This window comes from Manis pentadactyla, chromosome 4 (assembly GCF_030020395.1).
Source record: "Manis pentadactyla isolate mManPen7 chromosome 4, mManPen7.hap1, whole genome shotgun sequence".
NCBI lineage: Eukaryota > Metazoa > Chordata > Mammalia > Pholidota > Manidae > Manis > Manis pentadactyla.
Window position 1 is genome coordinate 87,265,083 of NC_080022.1, and position 25,119 is coordinate 87,290,201.

At 33.4% G+C, this 25,119-nt stretch overlaps 1 protein-coding gene across 2 annotated transcripts in view; it reads left to right on the forward strand.

The window, feature by feature from the left end:
- The window catches only part of SLC30A7 (solute carrier family 30 member 7), an 83,647-nt gene that overhangs the window by 578 nt on the left and 57,950 nt on the right, over window positions 1–25,119 (forward strand). For both annotated transcript variants that reach the window (XR_008997077.1, XM_036883825.2), the window contains exons 3-5: window positions 12,527–12,640; window positions 16,685–16,772; window positions 17,443–17,569. Coding sequence is in view for 1 of the 2 variants with exons in the window: in XM_036883825.2 (XP_036739720.2) it covers window positions 12,527–12,640; window positions 16,685–16,772; window positions 17,443–17,569 (329 nt within the window). In the remaining variant the exon portion in view is untranslated. The remainder of the gene's footprint in view (window positions 1–12,526; window positions 12,641–16,684; window positions 16,773–17,442; window positions 17,570–25,119) is intronic.

Here is a 25,119-nt window from a genome sequence, read left to right on the forward strand (position 1 = left end):
CGGGGAAAAGGTTGGGGCGGAAGCAGGGGTGGGAGAGACGAAGCACAGTTTGCATAGTGCCACGTAGCTTCTCACCAGGAGGTTCAGGTCTTGCCTTTCCCACCACCTCTGCTGCTGAGCCGCTTTCTCATACCCGCACCAACCTGGTGTGGCTGCATTTCTTAAGATCTGGGGCCCGTCACAGGCATCAGTTCTTAAGATTTGGGGCTCCGCCTCTCCACCCCACCTCCCCCAACTATGTCAAACAGGAGTGACAAATCCCCTTCTCATTTTGACAGAGGGAGAGTCTTTCATCTCTACAGGTCTTACCTTTGCCCACTTTCTTGGAATTGGAAGAAACTTGTTCCCTGCCTCTTTTTGGGGGAGTGTTCTTTGCCTCTCTGTGGAGGAGTGGCAATTTGGGTTTCACCCTTAAGATTCTGAGAGGGAATATCTAACATATTCTACTTAACTTGTAAGCAGGTCTTGGAATGGGGACGAGGTTTATAAAGGGGATGTCCAGAGAAAAACTGCCATTCTCTTGTCGAATTTTATGCTGAACCTGTCTCATGATTTCGTCAGGTCTTGACTGCGGTAGAAAAATCGCAGTTTTCTAAAAAACTTATACCTCTTGAGTAATGGGTTTTGGTGTCACCTTTTCGTTTTCCTTTTCTTTAAATTTTGGGAAACTGCTGTAACCCTGTGGAAATGAAATACTATTATTCAGGCTTTTGCTATTGAATAACTTAAGGTCTTGTAAAATTGTTCAACAGTAAGACCATCATACTTCTAGGTGTCATTCCTCTTTAAATCCCATATTTATTTGAGAGTCTGATAGAAACCAACACTCAAAACTTTATAGAAAATTTCAGGTGTGTTCTTGGGTTCCTTGAAATAGATCTTGGACTCCAGATTAAGGGTTTATACCATCTATGCTTTATTGTCTGTTAGTTAAATAGATTTAGTCTCGGTCCTTTAATGTCCGTTCGCAGAAAGAATTGCTGTCCTTGATCTTTATCTCTGTTGAGATAAATATCTTTATCTCAGTGACTTTAGATATTATCAGTCGTTTTCATGACATGTATACTTTAATATGAAAGAGTGGACTTCTTTTCAATTCAAACATCGATTCAGTTTTATGAGAATACTCAGCAGATTGTGAAGGTTATTAGTTTAGTCACCACATGGGTGTATAGGCTTCTTGAAACAATAAAACCTCAATATATGTAATAACTATTTTTAATCCTTTGGAAATCAGATATGTACAACTTTAACACCCTTCAATGTGGTGTACATGTTAAAAGAACTATATTGTCTTAACTTGTATTAGCATAATCATACTTTATTATAAATGTGCAATATTTGTATTTTATAGTTTCCTCTTTCTAAATTATGCCATGTGGTGGCATATGTGCTGACTGTATCAAGACTATATCTTGGTTTGCATATGTACAGTTTAGCTATAGTTACTTTATATTACATTACATTAACTATGCCCTTCCATTGCATAAATTACTATGTGAAATGTCTAATTCAAAGTGCCTAAACCACCTCTTTCCTGGAAAGTTGGGTATGCTGTAATTCTTTTAAGCCATAGAGATTTATTGAGGAAATTACTTAAACCATTGTTTTCCAAGCCTTTTGCCAATGTTCATCAGTACATAGGGGAAATATTAGTGGTACCTGACTTGTTCTTCTGCCCTTAGGTGGCTTGTTTTTCTGACGTTAGGCTCTCTTTTCCTGTTTACTCTCTTTGATTGTGTTGTATCTTTCAGATTTGAAATCTAGCTCTGATTTAGTGTTTTTCATATCTAGATCATTTAGTAGGTTTTCATCATTATGTTAATCTTCATATCCACAATCATTTACTGCCCAATGTTAATTTTTATTAGTGGATTGGGAATACAAATGAGTTCCTGCTGAAACCTTGCCTGATTTTGAAATTGCTCAGGCCTTTTCATAATCTGGCTTTCTATGTCTTATTTAGACACCACATTTTTAGTCCTCTTTGTTGACTGATAAACAAATTTTTTTATGTGACTGGATTATTTCTGCTACTGAAGGTTCAATTTGATTTTAATTTCCTTGAGTAAAGTTCTCACCAAAATTTACTTTGTCATAGTCATTTCTATGTTCATTTTCATTTTGTAAAAGTTGTTTCAAGATGTTAGGAACATGAAATATCAATAATTTTTTTTCCATTATAGGATTAAAAGATGGATAAAACATACTCTCTCTTCACAAATAAAGGTTCATAGAAACCATTGTTCTAGGTTGCAACAAATGTTAAATCATTCTGGTTCTTCATTTTAAAGGAAGAACTTAACAATAGTTGGTTTATATTTTGATGGTGAAATATGTCATCAGAACAGTAGCTAAGATCTTTGTGTATTTCTCTCATTAAATATCCGCTGCCCTTTACTTTTCCCCTAGAATGTAAACTTTATTAAAGTCGGGATCTGTTCTCTCTTATTCAGGCACCTCAGTACATGGTACATAGTAGCTTAATACATATTTCCTGACTGAAGGAATGAAGGAATATATATACATGCATATTTCAGTGTGTGGAATTAATCTACCTACATACTAACTATCCCTGTTAGGTGGGGAAAACATCAAACTCCCCTTTTCTCTTACTCATAGAAGTTAGTAGGAAAATGGTAGGAATACCAATTATGATCTGTCCTTCTTCTTTTCTTTGTAGCATTTTATTTTTATTTACATATTTATTGTTGAATAGCTGTTTAATCTCAGGGTAACATTGGGTAAGAAGGTGGTTTTGTACCATTTCGGTTTAACTTCAATTTCAACTTACAGAAAAACCCCCAAATAATAACTGCTAACCATAAACTCTATTTCTAAGGTGACTGTTAGATTTCTAGCTATCCCCAGCAGCAGAATGTCCGGGATGGAGAGAAAAAGAGTTAAAAAGTTTGTATAGTGTCTTTAAAAGACATTAAAAAAAGATTTATCTGGACACTAGTACATAGCACTTTGACTTACATTTCACTGGCTTAACCTTTATCAAATGGTCATGCCTAGTTGCAAATGTCATCTTTGTTCCAGTCAACCAGGTATTCTGTTGATAGTTAAGGAATTTTTACTGAGAAAGAAAGGGAATATATGGACCCTATAGGCTCAGGAGTGGGTCTAAAATGAGAAATAAACTAATCCAACTTCTTTTGTAGATGGAAAATCGAGGCCCAGGAAGTTTTTTACTTCCTAGAGTACCAGCGGAGCCTACTACCTGTTATCCAAGTTTTTATCCTGTGTCACATTATGATTTTTTCTAGCATCTTAATATAGTTCGCTTTGTTTTGTGCTCTTCTATTTATGTTTACATCACTGTCTGTTAAAAAATTAAGTTTCAGAAATATTTTTTACCAAAGTTGTTACAATCATTTCTCCCTTAGACCTAGAGGAAATTCATCTAACTGTAAAGGTAAATGTCTTTGTATTAGCAAAGTAAATATTTGTTCAAGAAATGCTTTAAGCAATACTGGATATTGTTTTAATCCTATTTCTATATAATATGTCATAGCATGTTTGTAAAGTAATTCCTTGGTAAAGAAAGATCCTTCCGTTAGTCACACATTTTTCTGTAAATTTAAAACTTCTATATGTCTTAGTCTTTCTATTAATTTTGCCTTCTCAAAAGACATTACTTACCAGCTTGTGGTGATGATTTCTGTTTTCCTCTAGTTTTATTTTTTACCTTAAAAATGTAGATAAGTACTCTGTTTTGCTGAGATTTTTATTTTTAAGTAAGGGATATATAATGTAATATAATGGAGTTGTGGGGTTTTCCACTGTACCTTTCGTTTAACAACTTTTAGAAATGTGACAATTCAAAGGATTTTCTAATCTTTTGTTATCAAATTGATAGTTAATAGTTTCTTTACCCCTTTCCATCTCATGGAAACCTATCTTAATTATGCCCTATCTTCAATTTTGAATTAATCTTTGACAACCTTTATATACTGTTAGCTTAGTTAAAACAGATGTTTTTGAAAATTTTTTATTATGAAATTTAAACATATGTAAAAATAGAGAATTTAATGGACTTCATGTTTCCATCACCCATTGCTGATAAATGTTGATTTAACATATATCAACAAGTGGCCTATTTTGTTTCATTTGTTTGACCTGCATTAGATTGTTTTAATGCAGACAACAAATATAATGTAATTTCTTTCATAACTACTTCATTTGTGAGTCTCTAAAAGATAAGAGCCACCCTTTTTTTACATAACCCAATGACTTTCTCACCTATAAAAAATAATAATTAATTATTAAATGTTCAGTAAATGAGTGTTCAGATGTCCCTTATGATCTCATAAATTCTCTTTTGCAGTTGGTTTTACAAATCAAAATCCAAACAACAAGATCTATAGTATTTAGTTATATGCCTCTTAGTCTCTTTTCCCATTTCTTTATTTTTCCCATTGTTTGTGCCTCCAGTAGACCTTAAATAAAATCCTTTTCAAAAATTTCTTTTGCCATATGGTCTGTTCTCATTTATTATATTTTGCTTTAGTGATCAGGTTTCTCTTTTAAATCCCTAAGAAGCTTTTCTTATTAAAGTATCTTTAGAGAGTAGTCATTTTAAAGTTTAAAGTACATCTTAGAGAAACTGACAGGGCTTAAAGATAGGAGCCTAAGACAAGTATGCTGCTTTTAGCAGCTAATTTTTCTTTATCAAGTTACATTTTATACATAAGTCATATAACCTGAAATATTCTCTATGCTCTGCTTACTTACACAGATACTTATGCCTTATAGTTTAAATGATAATTATAATCAGAAACATTTGCTAGTATTGAAGATGGGCAATAAAATTGATATTCCTCATGAGCAGTATTTTGATTTATGACTAAACAGAGAGAGAACTATAAGTAGACTTTTTTTCACATGAGTTTAACTACATGGTTGTAGTTGAGTAATTTTCAAATCATGGTACCAGATATAAATAAAAAGATCTAATGTCACAATGTTTTAAGAGAGCCTGATGTACTTCCACTTAAGAGGAGGCTATAATTTTTCAGGTAGAATAATTTATGACATACTAAAAATAACATTTTAATGACAAAGTAAAATTTAAATTTCATTTTGATGAGTATTAAAATTGCCATGTTATATCTAAACCTCTTTAAAAGAGAACTTGATTGCTGTAGTATACAGAAGAGATTTACCATTTTTTTCTCCCATTAAGGCAGTGTTTGGTGTCCATTGAAATGTATACATTTCTCAAAAAAAAGATAGTGTGTAATAATTTGCTAGAGCTGCTATAAGGAAGCACTGCAACCAAGTGACCTGAACAACATAAATAATACTGTCTTGTAGTTCTGGATGTTAAAATTCTGAGATCAGGTGTTGGCAGGGATGGTTCCTTCTGAGGTCTATAAGGAAGAATTTGTTGCATGCTTCTACCTTGGTTTCAGTTGCTTTGCTGGCGATCTGCTACATTCCTCAGCGTGTAGAAGCATCAGCTGATCTCTGTCTTGTCTTTACTTGGTGTCTCCCTGTGTGCATGTCTGTCTCCAAATTTCCCCTTTTTATAAGGACTCTGGTCATACTGGAAGAGGGTCCACCTTAATGACCTAATCTTTACAAGTTATGTCTGCAACGACCTTATTTCCAAGTAAATGTCACATTCTTTGGTTCCAGAAATGTGGGACTTCAACTTAGGAATTTGGAGGAGGTTACAATTCAACTCATAACAGGTTTTACTAAATACATGCTTGCATCAATAAACCAGTAAATACTTTTTTCTTTATATTTATTTAAAATGAATACCCTGTCTTCTTCTACAACTAATTAATAGCCATTTAAAATGAAAGTCATACTTAGAATGAAACCCTTGCATTAAGAAATAAAAACATTAAAAACCATCTATAAAGAGGAAAAAATTAACCTATTAAATATGTAGACTACCATAGTTACTGAAATTGGCTCTTAAATTAGTTGTAAAATACTGTAAAGTTACTGCAAGATGGGTTAAAGTTATCATTGTTAGGTTTATTACAGCAACACAACTATATTTTGTCAGAATAGTTTTCTGAAACCAAATTTTTAAAGTAACTTACTATATTAGTCCTTTATAACAGCACAAGCAATGTCTTAAATTAGTGGTTTCATAACACAGTAGGAAGATATTCATCAAATTGATCTTTCATAATCAAAATATAATAAATTATCTTCAGTATTATATAGCTATTAATGTCCAAGGGTATACTGTGTTATGGTGATCTAACTATCCAAGGAAAAGTCTTAACAAATCTGAAAGATTTGCGTGAATAACAAGACCCTTACCTCATCCTCAGGTATCAGTTTTCTCCTTCAGCCTTTTCATTTTTCCACTTATTCTCGTTCTGCTTTAAGTTGGGTATCAGATGAGTACAGACAATACTGATATGCATCTATATTTGAATGAGATATACAAGGTTCATGTTAAAATTTAAGACATTTTCCAAACTACTTTGTAATGATTTGAGATTTGTAAGTTACTGTACTTTTTTGTGTGGATAAATAATGTTTTGTACTTCATTTCTAATTTTATAATTATTCCAAATTAGGAAATTTAAAAACTGCTTTTTCTACTTAGGTGAAAAATGCTTTTGACTTTAAGTTTGTAGCATTTACAATTGAAGAAAGCTCTAGCATCTAGCCAAATGTTAAGAGGGTCTTGTTGGGAGCACAAGATACTATCAGATATTAATAATAATTAATGTATCATTTATTACATGAATAGGAATAATAGGAATATTGATAAGGCTTTAATATGGCAAGCACTGTGATACTGTTTCACATATATTAACTCAATTATTAGAATGTTTTATGACACTTTTTGCTATTATTCTATTTAAGTGGTGGCTAAATTGAGATAAAAAGTTGTTAGGCAACTTGAGATTCACAACACTAGTAAGTTGTGGAGATGGGTTTTGACTTCAGAAGTAGTGCTCTTAACCACTCTGACACTTCCTGTTTTTAAAGATTGAGCTGCTGATATGTTTGCTTTCAGAATATTCCCATTAACATGTCTTCAAGTTTACTGATTTCTTTCTTCAGCTATGTCCAGTCTGCTGATAAACCAATTGGGATAATTCTTCATCATTGATACCTTATTTTTTTGTTTCCAGCATTTCTGTTCAATCTTGTTCGAATATTTCCCATTTCTCTGCTGAAATTCCCCATTGATTCATGCATTTTGTTCACTGTTTCCATAGATACTTTAACATATTAATTAGAGCTATGCTAGTTCCAATTATCTTGGGCTAGTATCTTGGTCTTGTTCTGTTAACTGCTTTATCCTTTCAGTGAGTTACTTTTCTTGCTCTTTTTGTGTATCTTGAATTTTTCATTAAAGTCTGGACATTGCAAGTAAAGAGGAGCAGAGGTGATAGTACTTATGACTAGAAATAGGTATGCCTCTTCTGTAAGGCCATCAGTTGGTTAGGCCTTTTGCTTAGAGTATTCTCTGTGTGCGTGTGTCATAGAAGCTCTCCTTCATGTTCATGCTTGCCCCCAGAATGCACACAAGCTGTAGACTGCTATTTCTCGTTAGTCAGTACTAGGTTTGTGATGAGAGAAGAGGGGCATTCCCACAGTTTTAGGCAGGTCCTGTGAATCTTGGCCTTGGGAGTATGTTTTTTTTCAACATTTCTGTCCATCCTTCCACAACAGCCAAAGTCTGTTATGTATGTGTGGATGGTCTTGGGCAAGAGTGAGTTTCCTCTTCCTCCAGTGGTAACAGGACATTTGCTTTGTGTTGGTGTAACATCCTATTTCCAGTAGGATTTTGTACCCTGCCTTTAGTGGCTATTGTGTGTGTGTGTGGTTGTTCTAGCATGTATAATATGAATCTTTAACTTACCACAAATAATATGTCACTCTTAAATGATGTAAGAGCCTTACAATTATACACTTTCATTTCTTTCTTCTATCTTGTATATTATTGTCATACATTTCACTTTTACATGTTATAAACTCCATAGTGCAGTATTCCTATTTTTGCTTTATATCAAAGTTTAGCCAACTGTAAACAACAGAGTATTAGATTTAAGGGCCATAAGGTCTGTGTTACAATTTTTCCATTCTACTGTTGGTGCACAGTAGTAGCCATAGACAGTATATTAACAGATGAGTTTAACTATGTTCCAGTAAAAAGTTATTTACAGATATGGATGGTGGTCCAAATTTGGCCTGTGAGCCATAGCTTGCTGACTTCCTCTTTAATTAAGTCAGTTATCATTTCTTGAAATAGCATTCCTGAGGTATAATTCATATACCATACAATTCACCCATTTAAGGTGAACAATTGAATGGCTTTTAGTATATTCACTGAGTTGTAAAACTACTACAATCAATATTAGAATATTTTTATTACCCAGTAGGAAGCCTTATATCCCTAGCTATCACCCTGCAATTCCCTCATTCCCTGACCTGCCCCAGTTCTAAACATCTACTAGTCTACTTTCTGTCTGTATGTATTAGTCCACTCTGAACAATCCATATACATGGAATCACATAGATCCTTTGTGACTGGTATATTTTACTTAACATGATGTTTTAAAGGGTCATCCATGTTCTACATGTATCAGTATTGTATGGGAAGGTTCCTCACCAACACTTACTATAGGTCTTTTTAATTTAGACATCTAGTAGGTGTGAAGTTGTTTCTTGTGGTTTTGATTTGCATTTCTTTGCAATGTAGTTAATGATGTTGAATATCTTTTCATGTGCTTATTAGTCATTTGTATATTTTCTTTGCAGAAATGTCTATTCAGATCCTTTGCTCATTTTTAAGATTGTTCATTTAAAAAAATCTTTGGAAGAATTTAGGAGTTCTTCATTTATTTTGGATATAAGCTCCTTGTCAGATATATTGGCAGGTATTTTCTGCTAGTACATCATTATCTTTTCACTTTCTTGATAGTGTCCTTTGAAACACAGTTTTATAATTTCAATGATGTCCAGTCTGTGTTACCATTTTTTCTTTTGTTGCTTGTGCTATTGTTGATATATATCATATATTGATATATCTATTACATATTTGTTTATATATATTTGTTGAAAACACTATTCATCTATTTATTCCACCATTACTGTCTTGGTATTCTTGTGAAAAACAATTGACTACAATTGTGAGGACTTATTTCTGGACTGGGATGGCTATTCCATTGATCTATATGTTTATTCTTCTATCAATACCACAGTGTTTTGATTACTATAGCTCTGTAATAAGTTTTGAAACTGAGAAGGTGTGAGTCCTCTAAATTTTTTTTTTCCAGTATTTTTTGGTTCTTCTAGGTCTTTGCTTTTCCATATTACTTTTAAGGTCAACTTGTCAATTTCTCCAGAGAAGTCGGCTGAGATTTTGATGGAGAATGAGTTGAATCTGTAGCTCAATTAAGGAGGTATTGCTATCTTAACAGTATTGTCTTCTGATCCATGAATGTGGATACTTTTCCATTTATTTCTTATTTTCTTAAACAATTTTTAGTTTTCAAAATATAAATTTTGTACTTTTTATTAAATTTATTACTCAGCATTCTTTTTGATGCTATTGTAAATGGGATTTTTTTCTTCATTTTTGTTCATCACTATATTCCTACTATATAAGGGTACAGTTCATATTTATATGTTGATCATTATATCCTGTAAGGACTCTTTTTTAGAGTCCTTAAGATTTTGTGTATACAAGAGCTCTTTATCTGTAAGTAGAGATAGTTTTACTCCTTCCTTTCCAATCTGGGTGCCTTTTATTTCCTTTTCTGCCCAAATTGACCTTGTTAGGCCCTGTAGCAAGAAGTGGCATCCTTATCTTGTATCTGATCTTAGGGGAAAGCATTAAGTCTTTGGCCATTAATGATGCTGATATTAGCTGTGGATTTTTTGTATATGTCATTTATCAGTTAAGGAAGTTATCTATATTTCAAGTTTGTTGAGTGTTTTTGTCTTAAAAGCATGGTGTTGGATTTTTGTCAAATGTTTTTCTGCATCTATTGAGATGATTATGTTAGACCAACTGTCTGTTGTTGGGATAAATCCCACTTGGTTGTGGTGTACTCTGTTTATTGCTAGGTTCAATTTGCTAGTATTTTGTTGAAGATTTTTGCATGTGTATTTGCAAAAGATACTGGCACATAGTTTCTTTTCTTGTGATAACTTTTGTCTGATTTTGGTATCAGTGTAATGCTGGTCTTACACAATGAGTTGGGAGGTATTCGTCTTCTATATTTTGAAGAGTTTGTAAGGAATTGATATTTATTGTTTTTTAAATGTTTGGTAGAATTTACCCGTGGAGCTGTCTGGGTCTGAGATTTCCTTTTCTGGAAGTTTTAAAATTAGTAGTTCAATATGTTTCCTTGTTATAAATCACTCAGGGTTTTTTGAGTCAGTTTTGCTAGATTGTTTTGTTTCTAGGAATTTGTCTATTTTACCCAAGTTATCTAATTTATTGGCCTATAGTTATTGTTCATAGTATTTCCTTATAATCTTTTTTATTTCTATAGTCAGTAATCATGTCTCTTCTTCATTCCTGATTTTAGTAATTTGATGTTTTTCTTTGTCAGTGTAATTAGAAGTTGTGAATTTTGTTGATATTTCAAAGAACTAACTTTTTGTTTGTTGATTTTTCCTCTTGTTTTTCTATTCTCAATGTTCTTTTAAAGATATTAAGAGTAGGAAAAATAATCATTTGTATTTACTCCCATATTTATCATTTTCAATGGTCTTCATATTTATTTATACAAATCTCTTTCCATCTGGTACCATGTTCCCACTTGAAGAACTTACTCTTTTAACTCAGGTCTTCTGTAAATGAATTTTGTCAGTTTTTATTTACTGAAAAAATTTTTATATTTGCCATCCCTTTTGAAAGATATTTTGCTAGATTAAGGAATTTAGGTTGATACTCTTTTTTTTCAATATTAAAAACATTACTCCTGGGGAGGGGGAGCCAAGTCCATTTTGAAGAACAAGTAGAGGATCACAAGAGCCTTGTCCCCTCTCCTCACCTCCAGGTACCAAGAATTATTACAATGCTGTAGTCATTATGCCTGTGGTGTTGGCTTGGGAACAGGTCAGTGGAAGGGAACTGAGCACTCAGGAACAGACCTGCACTTAAAGGAGGTCCTGCCATGTGACAATACACACCTGTAGATCAGGGTTGGCAAACTTTTTCTGTAGAGGGTCACATGGTATATATTTTCACGTTTTGAGGGCCATACAACATGTGCTACAACTTCCCAACTCTGCCATTGTAGAGCAAAAGCAGCCATATACATTGTGATACGTTAATGAACAGATGTGGTTGTGTTCCAATGAAACTACAAAAATAACAGGTGGGCTAGATTTTGCCTATAGGCTATAGTTTGCAACTCCTGCTGTAGATGAGTGCGGAAAGGACAGGCTGAAAAAAAAACATTACTTCATTGTATTCTGCCTTGAGTATTTTCTGATGGAAAATATACTATTAATCTTATCTTTGTTCTTACCCAGTTTTTCTTTTTCCTGGCAGTTTTCAAGATTTTCTCTTTTTCTTTGATATTCAGCAATTTGTGAGGCGTATAGGTTTTTTTCCTTGCTTGGGATTCATTCATTAAGCTTCTTGGATATGTGCTTTGTTTTCTTTTATTAATTTTGGAAAACTTTTAAATATTTTGTCCTTAAATACATTTTCTACCCTGTTCTTTCTTTCTTCTCCATTACCGAGAAGCTAAACACATGTATTTTAGTCTGTTTGATATTCTGATAGGTTTTGAACAGTCTTTTCTGTCTTTTCACTCCTTTTCTTCTTTGTGTTTTCCTTTGGATAATTTCTGTTGACCTAATTTATTCTTTTTCTTTTTGTCCTGTCTGCTCAGAAACCCATGTATGTTACTCTTTTTCTTCAACAGTGTGATTTTTTTTTAAAGTTCTTATTATTTCCAATTTGATTCTTCTGTACTCTCTAACTCTATGGAAAATCTTCATTGGTTCATGAATTTCCTCCAGCTTTATACCCCATCCTTTAAGATGTTAATTATATTTGTTTTAAAGTCCCCTCATAACCCATTATTAATAATCCTGCCCCTTTTTCCTCCCATCCCCGCAACCTTGTATTATGAGAAGGAGCAAGTATCCTGTTCCACTTCCAATAATAGCTGACCTTTGCTTTGTATCAGTGTAAGATCCTAGACCCAAGCTGGCTTCATCCTTGCCCCCAGTATAGATGGCTGTTTTTTCTCTCTTTCCTTCAGTGGCCTCTGACCTTTGTCAGGGACCAGAGGGTAGGCAAAGTCCTGCCCCTCGCCCAGCAGCAGACAGCTTTGTTTCTGCCCCTCTTTAAGTATCAGCTGGGCTATTCCTTGCGCAGAGGCTGTGAGGGATTCCTTCTTAGATGTTTAGAAATTATACTTAATATCTTTCTGTATATCATATTTCAGTTGTCATTTTAAAAGAGTAGTTCCTGTTGAGCAGAGACTGAATCTTAGAGATTTTTAGAGAAGCATGCCTACTATTTGGTTATTATTGTAATATGCCAATGTGTTTGTTCTTTTTCCAGCTTAGGCTTGATTTCCGACTCTTTTCACATGTTTTTCGATAGCACTGCCATTTTGGCTGGATTGGCAGCATCTGTTATTTCAAAATGGAGAGATAATGATGCTTTCTCTTATGGGTAAGACTTTTTAAAAACCTTTTAATTGAATAAGAAACAGAAAAATATACAAATCTCAAGCTCAATGAATTTTCACAAATTGAACACAGTTGTGTAACTTGAACCCTTAAAACCCTATCATGCCTCCATCTAATTCCTTTCCCCACATTTCCCCAAGGGTAACCATTTCCCTAACTCCATGGATTAGTTTTATCCTATTTTTGAATAGTATGTAATTGGAACCTACAATATGTACCTATTTTTCACACCTAAGTTCTTTTGTTTATCAGTAGGCATCTTGATTTTACCAAAAATTTTTATGATTGTTATTAGATTAATTATTGATAAAAGATTGTTATTACACTTTCTTTTTATTCTTCAAAAAGAAGTTTCAGTATATGAAAATGGTGATGTTTCTTCTTTTTCTTTTTTGGAGGATATTTTTCCATTAATTTACTTAAAATCATTGGTTCTTAATATGGCTTTGTATTGCTTATGTTCTTCAGCTCTGCTTTTATGTAAAATACTTGTCAAACTCTTGCTGAATTTAGATTCTTAATAAAATATTGGACAGTGTTTTATATGCTGATGGGACTATTTTGGAATGTCTGGTGTCACTCCTGAGCTTAGTACCCTTAGAGGGAAAGTTTGCTTTTTACCATCTCTGATTAGGGGAAGCAGTGGAGTTTCCATTTATTTGGTTTACTCTGCCTTTGTTTTGGTTTTGAGCTCATAGACTATTTTGCAGTGGGATTATTAGTTCTGAGAACTGCTTACACATAAATATATCTTCTTTCTCTCCCACCCACTTTGTTTTTCCTGGGCCCCCCCTCACCCGCTTGCTTGTTAAAGCTTTCCTACTTTTCCTCCCTCTGCCTCCTTCTCCCTGTGAGTATTCTCCGACGTTCCCTCCTTCCTTCACTGCCTTTCCTGTTTTCTCTCCGTCTCTTACTCTCACCCCCATGCTCACACTCTTTCTCTCTCTCATCTCTCCTGAACTCCCGTCCCCTCTCTCTTATTCTCTCCCAGTAGTAACTTGGGCCTCTGCTCATGGTCTTTCCCTCTCTCTCTTCCTTCTGCTCGCCCATTCCTCTTTTTCTCCTGCCCTCTTATCTTTTTCTCTTTCCTTTCTTTTCTCCTGCTCTCTCCCTCTGCCATATACCACTGTATCTATCAGGCTCTTTCTTATTGTCCCATTCCCTTTCTTTTAACCTCTTCAGCCCTAGTTCTTGTTTCTCTCCCTTTCCCATCCTTTCTTTCACTAGTTCTCCTTCCCTGAGCACCCCCTTTCCTGTATAGGCTTTTCCTTTCTCCCTGTTGTGTTCACATCCACCCTCTTATATGCATTGTCTGTTATGCCCTTTGTTCTCTTTTACTCTTGCTGCCTCACCACTTATTCTTTCTCTCCAGCTTTGCTTTTGTTCTTGAACAAGCACACACTCTGTTTCTTGCACATGCTCTCATTCTCTTCAGATATTTAGTGAGGGCCCACTCTGAGTCAAATACTTTGTAACTTCTAATGATATAAAAATGAATAAGATACGGCTTTTGTTTGAGGGAACTTGTGAACTGAGGGGGAAGCAGTTCTGTAAAAATACCATGATAAACTGTATGTTGTGATAAGCGTTGAGAGAGAGATATGTGAAATTCTCTTATAAAACTTGCTGATTTGGGGTATTACCAAAGTCATAGGGTTATTTTTACAATTATAAAAAGTAAGACAAAGAACACTAAAATTACTATTTTTATAGTATAGAGCAAGAGATCCTATGTATCTAAAAATCCAAACAGCTTAGAAAAGAACATTTTCCATGGCAGTATATAGCTGTAAGATTCTTAAGTGTATTTTTAATCATTAAAGATAGGTTGTATATAAAGTTAAAATTTAGTGTTGGAAAATTAGTAATTCATATATATTATATATATAGAATGTCTAATTAGAATATCCTATTCAGTAATCTTTTTGGATAAATAGTAACTGACTCTAAAAATTCTCCATTCCTTAATTCTTAAGGTCTCTACTGTTTTCCATTTAGAATACATAGCCTCCTGCTGTAAGGTGGTTTTTAGGAATAGCTTTGAATACCTTCAGTACTATAGCAACTATTCAACTTTCAATAGTTGATATAAGAGAGTTATTCTTGTCACTTTAATCTCTTATCCTGTCTTCTTTTTTTTTTCTTTTGAAGGGAAAACTTAAGGAATAAAAACTGATACAGCATTTGAAACTCTTGATAATCACTCTAGTAGTAAGAAGCAGTAGTAGAACAGCTTCCAGTACATCAAAGTCGTACTGAGTAGGCTGAGCCTGCGGATGAATCCCAGACCCCCAGTTCAGTAGGATCACAAGTGCACTGACCGCAAATGAAGAAACAATAGGAGGAATGTGAGATGCAGCAGACTTTGCAGTATTTCTTTACATAAACATCATCTTTGTGTCTTGACATACTCTTGTTTTTGAAATAGCAAAGCCAGCATAAAAGTAATATACATCTGATAGGTAGACAGATGCCTTATGTACTTGCCTTATACATATGTACATATACTTGTATCCTTTTTGCCATGGCTGAAGAGCCCAGATACCACCATACTTAATTAGGCAGTAGTGCATTCATGAATTGTAAGTTTTAATTCCAAGACTCACTCTGTTCAAGTAAACATAGTCATTTGTAAAGGCAAACATGTCTCCTTTTTCACAGCTTTTTTGCTTTGATCCTGCAACCAAATTTAGCAAATACATTAAACCTAATTAAATCACTTTAGTCCAACAATTTATTAGAATTTATGGGTCATCTACTAAGCTAAGCTTAGAGGGACGAAAAGGTGCCTGAAAAACATTCTTGCCTTTGACCTTGAAATCTAGTAGAACTAAGGACAAAATTGGGTCAGTGACCCTGCTGATACACTGGATAGATTTCCTAAGTGTGAGTTATTGAAAGGAGGCTGAATTTAGTGAATTTTATCTCCTGGGAAAAAGGTATATACTTTGACAAATAATACATTAATTTAATTCTTTGTATGTGTCAGAAGGAAGAAATGTACATTATTTCTGAGTATAAAATATATGCTATGGTGGAAGGTACTTGACAGGACAAACTCCAACCTAACTGGACAGAGCACATTTTAAAGGGTTTGTTCTCTTTGCTTTAAAAATATTTTTATATTAAAAATTGTATTATCTAGATGTAACATAGAAACCTAGAAAAAGCAGTATTTTTTAATGCTCCTATTGTTTAAGGGCCAGAATAATTAACTGTTATCATCACCCTTTGGGTAATGTTTGAACATGTGAAACTGCCAAGTTAAAGTTTTTCTAATGACTTTAACTAAGCAAATATACCTTATGGAAAAATAAAATCTTTCCCCAATGCCTCATGCAGGTAGGAAGCAGAAAGTTTCAGAAGTCCATGGAGAAAAAGACAGGTATTTTAAAAATAGTTTAATTAGAATTATCTGAAGCTAGAATTGATCCTAAATATAGGTAATTGAAAAGATTTTGCTAAATTTATTAATCTTAGAAAATGAGTGATAGAAATATAAATCTCAAGTTGTCTCTGGGATAATTCAGAAATAATTTTATTTTCCTTCAGATCAAAGCTCCAAAGATTTGAAAGCTGAAAGGCACAAAACAGAAAACATTAGGAGTTCTTAGAAAAGAAAGAGTTATTAAGTTATAAAAATTCCTCTCAAGTCCTTTTCTTCTATTTTTTATCTTTGGATCCTCCCTCTTGCCTACTTACCTGGTCCTGTTCTTCCTTCTTCAGTAGCAACTTGAGGTTTATGTTTCTGTGTAAGATCTTTCTAAACCTACTTACTCCAAAATGGTATTTTGATTGGTTTGGAGAAATCTATGTATTTTACAGCGATCTGTTACATGTAATTCATAATAATTAAATTCATTTCCTTATTTCTACAATATGTATAAAATAAACACTATAAATTCTGGGACTTTGCTGGCCTCTTTGAACCATATAAACCATATGGTTTAGGCTGGATGTGTATACATTTATTGTTTGATTTTTAAGAAATAATGATAATTCAGTTGTTTACTTTGCTCTTCCTTAGGTATGTTAGAGCGGAAGTTCTGGCTGGCTTTGTCAATGGCCTATTTTTGATCTTCACTGCTTTTTTTATTTTCTCAGAAGGAGTTGAGGTATTGTAGATAATGATTAGAGTTCATATATTATGTTTCTGTAATGAAAATGTTCATTAACTAAAGATACATGTAATAGAACTGTTTTTCACACTATCATTAAGTATTTATTGAGGACAGTCTTGGACTAACTAAAATATATATGTACAAGAGAAGCTTAAAAAATACTTGAAAAAATTAAGTATATGTGAAACTACATAAAATTGAAAACAAATGATAGTGCTTTATAAGTTATGAGTGAAGTGTTGACACTGTGAAAATTAAAGACACAATCTAGGTAGTGATGTCTGTTGGAAATAGTTCTTAAAATAGAACCTGAGAGTTTTGACAATGAATCCTTTATACCTAGTGTATTAAAAAAAAAGAAATGAGAAAATTTAAAGTTTAATGAACTTGAGGGTGAATGGCAATACTTTGAGATACCAAAGAGGGATAGGTTTTAGACCAAATATTCACACTTTTAGATATTTGTATTTATTTTAAAATGTAATTGTTATCTTTTCTACAGTATGTGAGTGCTGAGTTTATTTCTGTAAACTTTTGAGATATATTTTTGGAGTGCTTTTAATTCCGAAAATAACTAAAAATGTTATCAAATTGCTTTTTGTTTTTACCACTTGATCAATAGAAATTATATCAATGCTGTTTGTTTGTATTATGTATTTTCTAGAGAGCATTAGCCCCTCCAGATGTACATCATGAGAGACTGCTTCTTGTTTCAATTCTTGGGTTTGTGGTAAACCTAATAGGAATATTTGTTTTCAAGCATGGAGGTCATGGACATTCTCATGGCTCTGGTATGATGGTTAGAACCTTTTGTTTCTTCATTTTCTGCTTTTTGTCATAATTACTCAGTTTTGAAAACTAATATTTAAATTCTATATTGACTTTTCATAACAAAAGTAATACGTTAATAGAGTTTTATTAATGTCTTCCTGAATCATCTCTTCCAGTTCTCCATGCCCATCTCTTTTAGAGCCATCTTAGAGTTATACATGTTATTAGTTTGGTGTGGATCCTTCCAGACCTCTGTAGCTCATCTGTTCAGTGTAAAACCATTTATATAAAACAAACAAACATCAGAAACCACAAAACACATCTAGTTACTAAAAAATTATAGTGTATGTGGGTGTAAAATTTACAATGCAGTCTGTCTTTGAGATCCTTCCATTTGTTATATGTTAGTCTACCTTCCCTTGCTAACAGATGTTTAAAACTCCATGGTGTGGGATACCATAATTTATGTAATCAGTCCTCTATGTATAGACTTTAAGTCATTTCCAGTTTTTCACTATTGTATTTGAAGTATATCCATGTGAACACATGCAGGTGTTTTTCTAGCGCTGTACTGTCCTGTATGGTAACCATTAGTCATATGTAGCTATTCAAATTTAAATTATAGTTAATTAGATTTAATATAATTAAAAGTTCAGTTCCTCAGTTACACTAGTGACATTTCACACGGACTACCATATTGGATAGCAGATAGAAAACATTTCCATCATCACAGAAAGTTCTTCAAATTGTACTGTGCTAGAGTACAAGTAGAATAGCTGAAACACAGGATATATAGTTTTTAGTTTCCATGGACATTAGCAAATTAGACTCCAAAAGGACTATCATTTACATTTACCCCAGCAATAATTGCCATTACTAATTCCCTTCTACCCACATCAAAACTTATTATGGGTTTACAACTGTTTTGCTAACATATTGATAAAAATAGTGTCTCATTTTGTTTGGTATTTCTGTGATTAGTAGTGAGGTTGAAAATCTTTCTGTATATTTTTAGGTCATTCAAGTTTTTCCTCTTCTACAATTTTTTTTTGTTGCTGTTTTTCTATTGTTTTGTTAGTGGATTCATAAGCATTTTTATATATTTTGTATACTAACTATGTGTTGCAAATATCTTTTTCTAGTCTATGGCTTGTCTTTAAAGTTTTATATAAGGGTTCTTAACTTTGGTATAGTCTAGTTTTTCTGTCTTTTTTTTTTCTGGCATGTTTTCTTCTTTGTTTAAGGAGTTTCTTACTCTGAGTCATAAACATATTCTCTTATATTTTAATACTGTTAAATTTTGGTTTGATGTTTTTTTCCCCCATCCATTTTGTTCCCTCTTCTATATGTAATTTATTTTTGTAATGGACTTAACTTTTTTTCCTCATTATGAATAAGCAGTTTTCCAAGCACCAGTTACCTTTCACTTCATTGATGTAAAAAGACACATTTGTCCTGTATTGAATTGCCTTATATATCAGCTATTGTCTGCTTATCTTTGCCTATCCAACTGTCACACTGGAATAATTGAAGTAAACTTTATGTTTTACTATTTTGCTGGGTTAAGTTCTGTCTCTGTTGTTTGTTTTTTCTTTCCCCAGGTTGTTTGTGCCTATCTTGCTCATTTGCTTGTTTTCACCAGCTTGTCAAATTTTATGAGAAATCTTTTTGGGATTTTGATTAGGAATGCATTGTCTTTATGTTTAATTGTGGAGAACTGACATCGTATTCCTATTACATTTTATGTCCTTTATTAAGTTGTTTAGGTATTTTAGTAAAGATCTTTATATTTTTCATTTGGTTCATTTTTAGGTAGTTGAAAGTTATTTTTAAAAATAAAGAGTTTTATTCCTGCTTGTCTTATTGCATATCCAGAACTTCCAGCACAGTGTCAGTTAGAAATACTTATAAGCTTATATTCTTGGGTCATCAACCTGGTAATCACCTGGGTAACTTTAAAAACACTGATGCCCAGGTTTAATCCCAGAACATTTACATCAGAGTCTTTGGAGGAAGACATTCAAACATCAGCATGTTTTAAAGTTTTCTAGCTGACTGTAACATGCAGTCAAGGTTGAAAACAATTGCTTCAACAATGCTACTAAAGCTTTACCATTTGGTCTGTGGTTTGCGGTCTGGTTTTGACAAAACTGCTTTATCAGGTTAAGGATATTCCCTTTTTCTTCCTGCATCTATGGAATTAGTCATGTTCTGTCCTCCTTTAGGTAATTTAAAACTAGTTACATTTATATATTTTCTCATGAGGAACCATCCTTAAATTTTGTGGTTAAGATGTATTCATTTAGGTCTGCATTTAGGTCTGTGATCCATTTTGAATCAGTTTTGGTGTATGTTGTGAGGTACGGGTCCAGTATCATTTTCTTGTATAGAGATACCCAGTTGCCTCAGCACAATTTGTTAAAAAAATTACTTCCTCCCACTGAATTGTCTTGACACCCTTATCAACAATCAGTTGACCATCAATGTGAGAGTTTATCCCTGGACTCTCAATTCTGTTTCACCGATCTATATGTCTATCCTTAGGTCTTGATTAATGTAGCTTTGAAGTAGGTTTTGAAGTTGGAATGTGAATTGACCAACTTTCTTCCTCTTTTTTAAGGTTGTTCTGGTTATTCTCGATTCTTACATTTACTTGTACATTTTAGAATCAGCTTGCCAATTTCTGCAAAAATAAAAAGGCAGCTGGGATTTTGATAGGAATTGCCCTGAATCTGTAAATCAATTTGGGAAGTACTATTATCTTAACAATGTTAAGTCTTCTGATCCATGAACACAGGATGCCTTTCCATTCATTTGGAGCTTCTATAATTTCAACAGTGTTTTATAGTTATTAATGTTCATTTTTGTTAAGTTTATTCCTAGACCCTAGTCTTCCTCCCTCCTTCCCTCCCTTCCTTCCTTCCTTCCTTCCTTCCTTCCTTCCTTCCTTCCTTCCTTCCTTCCTTCCTTCCTTCCTTCCTTCCTTCCTCCCTCCCTCCCTCCCTCCCTCCCTCCCTCCCTCCCTCCCTGCCTTTCCCACTGCCCTTGTTATGATAAGTAGGATTGTTTGCTTAATTTCATTTTTGGATTGCTCATTGCCAAAGTAAGGATATAATTCATTTTTGTATGTTGATCTTGTGTCTTGCCACGTTGCTGAAATTGTTCATTATTCTCATATGTTTTTAGTGGGTTCTTTAGAATGTTCTAGTATCATGCCATCTGCAAATAGAGAGTTTTACCTCATCCTTTTCAATGTGAATATCATCATTTTGTTTTGTTTGTTTGATTGCCCTTGCCAGATCCTCCAGTATAGAAGTGGTGAGAGAGTACAGACTTGTCTTCTTCCTGATTATAGGGTGAAAGCATTCAGTTTTTCTGCATTAAACATGATGTTAGTTATGTGATCTGTGTGTTTTTAGGAAGTATCCTTTATCAGATTGAGGAAATTTCTTTCTATTTCTAATTTCCTGGGTGTTTTTACCATGAAAGGGTTTTGGATTTTGTCAACAACTTTTTTCTTCATTTTTTGAGATGATGAGTTGGTTTTTATCCTTTATGCTATTAATATGGTGTATTGCATTCCTTGGTTTTGGGTATTAAACCATCTTTGCACTCAGGATAAATCCCATTTGGCCATAGTTAGTAATCCTTTTTATGTGTTGCTAGATTGGTTTGCTAGTATTTTTTGAAGACTTGTGTATCTGTATTCTGGGATATTGGTATGTACTTTTCTTTTGATGTCTTTGTATGGTGTTACCAACTTATGTAATGAGTTGGAAAGTATTTTGTTCTGTTCTACTTATTTCTTCGGTGGGGCAGTGATGGAGAAGAGTTTGTGAAGTACAGGTGTTCTCTAAATATTTGGCAGAATTCACTAGCAGAGCCATCTGGGCCTGAATTTTTCTTTGTTGGTAGTTTTTAAATGATTAATTCAGTGGATTTGCTTGTAACAGGTCTACTCAGATTTCTATTTCTTCTTGAGTCAGTTTCAGCAGTTTGTGTGTTTCTAGGAATTTGTACATTTCATCTGAATTATCTAGTTTGTTAACTTATTTTTGTTTATAGTATACCTTCTTAAATCAATTTTTAAAATTTTATTTCCATAAGGGCAACAAGGATATCCTCTTTCCTAAATTTACTAATTTGTGCCTTCTCATTTTTCCTTGTCAGTTTAGTTAAAGGTTTGTCAATTATGTTGATATTTTTCAACTAAATCAGTCTTTTTCAAAAGAATCCTCTTTTGGTCTTAATTGATTTTTCTCTATTTAATTTTATTTCTACTCTAATATTTATTATGTCTTTTCTCCTTTTTACTTTGGATTTAGTTTGCTCTTCCTTTTCTAATTTCTTGAAGAGTATTAAGTTATGGATTTGAGGTCTTCCTTTTGTAAGCACAGGCATATCCAGCTATAAATTATTTTCTAACCATTTCTATAATATAACCTGTAGCTTTTGCTGTCATGTTTTCATTTTTGCTAATCTTAAAGTATTTTTCAGTTTTTCTTGTGATTTCTGCTTTGACCAATTAGAGTGCACTTTTTAATTTTCTCATATTTGTAAATTTCCCTAATTTTTTCTATTTTTGATATCTAATTCCATTGTGATCAGATGACATACTTTTAAAAATTATTATTAAAGTATCATTGATATACAATCTTAGGAAGGTTTCACATGAGCAACATTGTGGTTTCAACATTCACCCATATTAACAAGTCCTCACCCCCATTATTGCAGTTACTGCCTATCAGTATAGTAAGATGCTATAGAATCATTATGGGTCTTTCCCATGCTGTTCTGCCTTCCCTGTGACCTACCTATATTGTGATTGTGAATTATAGTGCCCCTTAATCCCTTCTCCCTCCCCACTCACCCACCTCATCCCCTGCCTTTTCGTAACCACTAGTCCATTCTTGGAGTGTGTGAGTCTGCTGCTATTTCATTCCTTCAGTTTTGCTTTGTTTTTATACTCCACAAATGAGTGAAGTCAATTGGTACTTGTCTTTCTCAGCCTGGCTTATTTCACTGAGCATGATATCCTTTAGCTCCATGCATGTTGTTACAAATTGCAGGATTTGCTTTCTTTTTATGGCTGAATAACATTCCATTGTATATATGTACCACCTCTTCTTTATCCATTCATCTACTGATGGACACTTAGGTTGCTTCCAGGTCTTGGCTATTGTAAATAGTGCTGCAATAAACAGGGATGCATATGTCTTTTCAAATCAGTGATCTTGTTCTCTTCGGGTAAATTCCTAGGAGTGGAATTATTGGGTCAATCATATTTCTATTTTTAATTTTTTGAGGAACCTCCATACTGCTTTCCACAATGTTTGAAATAATTACATTTCCACCAACAGTGTAGGAGGGTTCCCCTTTTTCCACATTTTTGCCAGCATTTATTGTTTCTTGTCTTTTGGATGTTGGCCATCCTAACTGGTGTGAGGTGATACCTCATCATGGTTTTAATTTGCATTTCCTTGGTGATTAGCAATGTGGAGTTTCTTTTCATGTGCCTGTTGGCCATCTGCATTTCTTTTTTGGAGAAGTGTCTGTTCAGATCCTTCACCCATTTTTTAATCAGGTTGTTTTTTTGGGTGTTGATGTGTGTGAGCTCTTTATATATTTTGGGTGTTAACCCCTTATCGCATAAGTCATTTATGAATAAATTCTCTGTAGGATGCCTTTTTGTTCTGTTGATGGTGTCCTTTGCTGTACAGAAGCTTTTTAGTTTGATGTAGTCCCATTTGTTCATTTTGATTTTGTTTCCCTTGCCTGAGGAGATGTGTTCAGGAAAAAAATTGCTCATGTTTTTATTCAAGAGATTTTTGCCTGTTTTCTTCTATGAGTTTTATGTTTTCATGACTTAACATTCAGGTCCTTGATCCATTTTGAGTTTACTTTTGTGTTTGGAGTTAGACAGTAACCAGTTTCATTCTCTTACATGTAGCTGCCAGTTTTGCCAACACCAGGAGTTGAAGAGACTGTCTTTTCCCCATTGTATATTCATGGCTCCTTTATTGTTTATTAATTGGCCATATATGTGTGGGTTTCTGTCTGGGCTCTCTATTCTGTTCCATTGATCTGTGGGTCTGTTCTTGTGCCAGTACCAAATTGTCTTGATTACTGTGGCTTTGTAATAGACCTTGAAGGAAGGGAACATAATCCCCCCAGCTTTATTCTTCCCTCTCAGGATTGCTTTTGCCATTCAAGGTCTTTTTATGATTTTTTTCCTTTAAAATTTTTGAGTTTTATTTTATGACCTGAAATTTAGTCTGTACTAGAGGATGTTTCATGTGTACTTGAGAAGAATATGTATTCGGTTGTTGGATGGGGTGTTCTATAGATGTCTGTTAGGTCTAACTTGTTCATAGTTGTTAAATTTTCTGTTTCCTTGTTGATCTTCTACCTTATTGTCCATCCAGTATTGAAAGTAGGTGTTGAAGTCTCTCACAATATGTGTATATATTACTGAATTGCTTATTTTTCCAGTCAATTCTTTTTGGTTATGCTTATGTATTTTGAAGCTTTCCTGTTCAGTGCATGTATGGTTTTAATCATTATATCTTCCTGACAGACTGAGCCTGTTATTATAAGATGTTCTTCTTTTCCTCTTGTAATTTTTGACTTATAGTCTACTTTGTCTGATATTTTGATAGTTCTCTCTCTTTTTTTAACTTCTTTCTATCCTTTTACTTTCTATCTATTTGTATATTTGGATCTAAATTTATCTCTTGTAGACAGAATATAGCTGGATCATAGTTTTTTTCATCCATTCTGACAATCTCTGCCTTTTGATTGGTGTGTTTAAATAATTTATATTTATGTTGTTTAAACAATTTAATGTAATTAGTACTAAGATACATCTGCCATTTTCATTTTTTTTCTATATCTGTCATTTTTGTTACTCTGTTCCTCTAATCTTGTCTTTTAAATTAAATAGGTATTTTCTAATGTACCTTTTTAATTCTTTTGTTTCTTTTACTATATACTTTTAAATTATTTTCTTAATATTGCCCTGGGGATTACAAAAAGCATCTTAATTTAAAACTGTCTAGTTCAGATTAATAGTAACTTAATAATACACAAAACCTTTGCCCCAGTATATCTCCATTCCCACTTCCCTCCTTTGTACTATTATCAGACAAATTACATGTTTTTATGATGCACATTCCTCAATTCAGTTTTATAATTATTTTTGCAATTTTCTTAAAATATATAAAAGAAACAAGGTACAAATGAAAAAGTATATTTATAAAAAAGTAAGTGTCATGCTTACCTTTATGGTGCTCTTTTTTTTTTTTTTTTTTTTTTTTTAAATAATTATTTTTTATTGAAGGGTAGTTGACACACAGTATTACATTACATGAGTTTCAAGTGTACAACACAGTGGTAGAACATTTATATACATAATTCTAGGTTCCAGCTATCACCCTACCAGGCTGTTACAATATCTTGACTATATTCCTTATGCTATACATTACATCCCGGTTACTAATTTATTTTACCATTGGAAGTCTGTCCTTTTTTTTTTTTTTTTTTTATTTTTTTTGTGAGGGCATCTCTCATA